Source organism: Penaeus monodon, chromosome 7 (genome assembly GCF_015228065.2).
Source record: "Penaeus monodon isolate SGIC_2016 chromosome 7, NSTDA_Pmon_1, whole genome shotgun sequence".
Lineage (NCBI taxonomy): Eukaryota > Metazoa > Arthropoda > Malacostraca > Decapoda > Penaeidae > Penaeus > Penaeus monodon.
In genome coordinates this window covers 8,731,151-8,736,150 of record NC_051392.1, presented here as the reverse complement: position 1 = coordinate 8,736,150, position 5,000 = coordinate 8,731,151, and the positions used below count along the sequence as shown (strand labels likewise).

The 5,000-nt window shown below is 33.4% G+C and overlaps 1 protein-coding gene across 1 annotated transcript in view; it reads left to right on the top strand.

The window, feature by feature from the left end:
* LOC119575519 (WD repeat, SAM and U-box domain-containing protein 1-like) overlaps positions 1-2,063 on the top strand; it is a 23,153-nt gene extending 21,090 nt beyond the window's left edge. The window contains exons 11-12 of the mRNA XM_037923169.1: positions 1-75; positions 249-2,063. The exon at positions 1-75 is cut by the window's left edge and continues 75 nt beyond it. Of these exons, the coding sequence (XP_037779097.1) occupies positions 1-75; positions 249-403 (230 nt within the window). The 3' untranslated portion in view covers positions 404-2,063. The remainder of the gene's footprint in view (positions 76-248) is intronic.
* Positions 2,064-5,000: the final 2,937 nt, after the last annotated feature.

The window sequence follows — 5,000 nt, the reverse complement described above, 5'->3', positions numbered from 1 at the left end:
CAGCCAATGTTCCTCCCACAGAATTCCTCTGTCCCATTACACAAGAGCTGATAGATGATCCCGTCCTATGTGCTGGTAAGTTCCTCCTAGGAAACTAGCTACAGATAGCAATCATGAAGATGGTTATGGATGTCACACAGATCTAAAAGAACATGTAGTATGTCTGATCTGACAATTTTAAAAGAGCACATAACTCACCAAGAGTGGAAATACAAAATTTTAGCCATTGTTATTAACTTTCCTTTCAGATGGATTCACCTACGAGAGAGTAGCAATGGAAGCTTGGTTGGCTAGTGGCAAGCGGACAAGTCCAATGACCAATGAGAAGCTCTCCCACCTTACACTTACTCCAAACCGAACCCTAAGAACACTTATACAGAGATACAAGGAAGAAAACATGTGACCACATTGTATTATATGAGGTCGAGTTTACTTTAGGATTTTATAGGTTGCATAGCGACTCTTATTCCATCAAGGGGATTGATTTAGATATAGAGAAATCTGGTCATGAAGGCTATGGTATTGGAGTATATATACAGTATATATGTACATACACATGCACATGCACATGCATAATCATACACAACACATACATATTAAAGACATGAATGTTGATCCAGCAAAAAGCAGAGCTTGTGTCAGTTAAAAAAATCAGAAGGAAAAAGAGAAACCTATAGAGTATAGTCAAACAAAGATTGTTGTACAATGTGATATCCTGTATTCACAGTAGTTCCTAGAGAAAGGGCAATAGTTTTAGCTACTTTACTTTGTAAGGCCAATGAATAAACGTTCGGCAGAGCAAAGGCTAAATAGAGTAATTTTTCTATGGTCTGTGATATTATAATATACCAGTGTTTTTAGCTTTCTTTGGTATATTCTAATGGTCAAAATAACCATTATTTCCATTAATCTAACCAGGCTGAGTGTTAGGTCAGCCTGTTGATTGGGGATTGTGATTAAATACAATGAATTTCTAAATGTTTTCAGAAAGGATATTGAGAATTTAGACTAGTTAAAAAGGCAGCCTATGAATAAACTAATGAAAAGAATCCTATAAGTATGTGAAGTTGAATGTGTAGTTTTTTTTTTGTTAAGTCAGTAGTAAACCAGTCCTCACAACATTGGCCTTATACAGTATGTTGCAATCATGATGACTTGGTCCCCACCATTCACATTCATGAAATGAGCTGCTTAGGTTGGGCCTCTTTAACCGGTAATTGTGTCAATCATCAGCACACGTTGCACAAAGTGAAATGTGTAATCATGGCTTGTCGAGAAGTGAAATGGGGAACGACTGTATCAGAGTATCAGTGGTGGCAATTTTTGGTGAAGTATATATTTATAATGCTGTATCTGGTATAATGTATTCAGAAATGATGCTTTATAACAATAAGTGTGGTATCAGGAATTGTCTCTTGAGTAACAGGGATCTTTTTCATGCCTCACAGCTCTTTTGTTCTGTTTTTGTTTTATTATGTATTTAATTGTTGACAATATTGTTGAACCTTTTCATTCTTTTTGAGAAAGCATATGCAATATGCATCTGGCTATCAGAATCACATCATATCGTATGAATGTACAAAATGGCCATTTTTATGTTTATTATACAGTTGTAAAAAATTCTAGTCCTTTGGCAGCCCCTTCCTTATTTGCCTTTGTAAACACAAATCAAAGGAAAAGTTTTTATGAAGTAGGGTTGTTAGTAAATTCAGGTAAAGTTCCAATTATGCAATAATTTTTGCAGCATTGTTATTTTATTGCGGAATTGAAGTCTATTGCTGCAGATGAAAAGTCTGTATATGTGAAACTAGTCATGGGTGATGGAATGACTGTGAAAACTATTTGTGACACTGGATTTTTTTTATTTTTTATTATAGTGTTTATGTATTGTTGTTAGAGTAGTTTTAATGTATTAGAACTTTTAAGAGTAGAGTACAGATAGCTATGTAGATTTGTATACACTGAAGTGAACATTTTTCTTTTGTGTTGTTAAAATGATTATTGTAAAATATTTTATTATTTTATTAACAATTTCTCTCTCTCTCTCTCTCTCTCTCTCTCTCTCTCTCTCTCTCTCTCTCTCTCTCTCTCTCTCTCTCTCTCTCTCTCTCTCTCTCTCTCTCTCTCTCTCTCTCTCTCTCTCTCTCTCTCAAATTTGTGTATTTATTGTTAATTATTTATGCTAAAATGCAAGAAGTATTTGTTGTAAAAAAAAAATCAACTTAATTATTTCTCATACAGTCAAGTGATAAAAATTTTGATTTTATGATATATGAAAATTTATTTTAATTGTCCTGTTGAGAGAATCAGAAATATCATTAAAGTTGATTGATGTTCTATGAGATACTGGCAGTCTTATTGAGAATGTTAAGTCAGAAGAAACTTATTTGTACATCTTTCTTGCATGTTTTGCTCTGTATATAGCCATAATTTTTTATGTTTATTCCCTGCCCCCATCCCACCCCCTTAGAGAAAGAAAAATTTGTTTTAGTGCTGACCATTTCATACTGGTTCTGGTTATTGAGTACACTAAGAAGGCATGTATTGTTCTGAAGAAGACAACAGAACTCAAATTGGATTACTTTTAAATTTGTGAAAAGTTAATGTTGGAGAGAGAAAAATCAACATCACCATAATTGCCTTAACCATCAGGTCTGTGGTGGGCTCCTCTAGGATCTTTCATCATTGTTGTTAAACTTTTCCATGTTTCTTAGTTGATTCTCCTGCTCTGGGGTGGATGCCATGTGAAGATGAAGTATGTAGAGGAAATGAAACACAGCCATTATGATAAGGGAAACACGAAATCACTGGCATTTTGAGTCAGACTTGACACCTCAACAGATAGTAAGACCATGAATAGTTTTTTTTTTTTTGCCTTTCCTCTCATTTCTGTGGAAGTACATAGCTTTTAGTAATTTAGTCAGCTAATAGGTCTGTTAACTAAATAGGTACAGACTGATAGGAATACAAGTACCATTTAATAGTTTTTCTTTCTAGTCCTGCAGGATTTTAACTTGATGGTGGAGGGCATTAGGTAGACATGAATAAAATCCTTTATATTTGAATTATTTAGAAAAAACAAACATTTGTAACACTTGCCATCTACTATTATGTAAGGATTTAAAAGCCAAGAGGAAAAGGCAGACACAACCAGATGAAAGTCTGGAAGAGCAGCACACATGCTCTCCACCCAGTAATGGAACTCATGTTATCTAACTCGTTTTTTCCAGACTAGCATAGGCAAGAAGGGGGAGGGTAGTAGAAACAGGGTAATTAGCAGGTGGATTACTCTGTTTCTCAATGTTCAGTTTAGGCTGGATAATGTTTAAATAAGTTGAATATTTTGTTCAATCCCAATTTATCAGACTTTTTCATTAGGCCTGTACAGACAAAGAAAGGAAGATTTTAATGCATCAGTGTCACAAGACATTTGTGAGATTAGAATAAATATACTGTATCTTCTTTAGGGCACTTATTTATTGTATAGATATATTTTGCATTCCAGAAAAGAATAGAAAAATAATCTTAGGAAATTATTTTTCATAGATTTCATCAAATCACAAAATGCTGATAATTCCTCAGCTAAAGGGGAATATTTATATCTAGACTGGTAAAGGTAAATGAGAGGCATTTGGGGTTATTGAAGTTTCAGTGTTGTAAGAGTTACTGGAGTATTGTTCAAGCATAAACTTTAGGATGCAAGGCCACACCCTGCTATCTAAAAAAAAATCTCAAAGAAGCTTTGTAAATACATTAGTACTGTTATTAAAAAAAACTTTGTATTTAAAATTGAGAATGTGTTAAAGGAAAAACTTACTTTTCAACAGTACAACTAAGTAAACTAGGTGGATTGCAATAAACCAGTTGAATTTTTGTTTACTGAAATGAGACTAAATGTTTGTTGTTAAACTGTCTGCAAGCCCATTTGTTACTATAACTGAAGTGTTTTGTACTTGCTCAACTTTTAGGGGAAGTTTTCACATGCATTTAGGCTTTGGCTTCGAATGATTGTCTTGATTATAAGATGTGGGTAGATGTCCTCATGTGTAGGTGATATTGTATGTAATACATTTTGCACTTTTCATACATGAGAAACTTATGATTTGCAAATAAATATATTCACAAATGTGTTTTATATTTATCCTTTATTTTTATTGTAAGAGGAAAATTATTTGTTTTAAAGGTAATTTTACTATTATAGATCTTTAGATAAGAAGCTCTGAAAAAATACATTAGTAATTAAATTTCTAAACTGAATTTTCTACCTACTAGTTACTGGAAAGCATATAACCACAAATCTAGATGTGTTAACAATTGCATGAAAAATTTCTAAGCTGTTATCTATTAAGGTAAATGCTTGGGGATGGTAGGCAAGGGCATTCCATTATATTTCTTGAGAAACCGGACTCCACAGCAGTATAAACGTATTAAGATAATGCTGGAGTGTTATCCTTGATTTTCATTTTTTTAAGGAAAAATCATTTCTGAAATATGATATCAAACCATATGTTATAATAAAATACCATACAAACTGACACAGAGAAAACTAGGAAATAACTATTCACATGGTGTCGGTTATGCCTTTATTACAGCATGTGATAATTGGAAATGAACATTAAAATGCATTGTGTAATTCAAATGGAAATTTGAAACTACCAACGAAGTGACGCATAGATGTCAAATATGTCATACATAGCTATGCATTCATCACTGACCATCAATCCTCAGTTGTTAGTGTGTACAAGTAGGAGGCAAACAGAGCAAGGGGGTGTACTGCAGTTGTTTCCACCCTAAAACCAACAAGACTAAAGAGAATAAGATGCTTTGAAAAAGGAGTTTGTATCATTTTCCCCGAGGATTATATGAATTAACCAGCTCCATACGGACAATGAAACTCAACTTATTCTAGTTTTGTATGGCATATGTTAGTATCCTTCAGTATAAGGGATAGTTAAACCCATATATGGCGTCATTAAATCCAGTAATTTAAAGAAAGAATT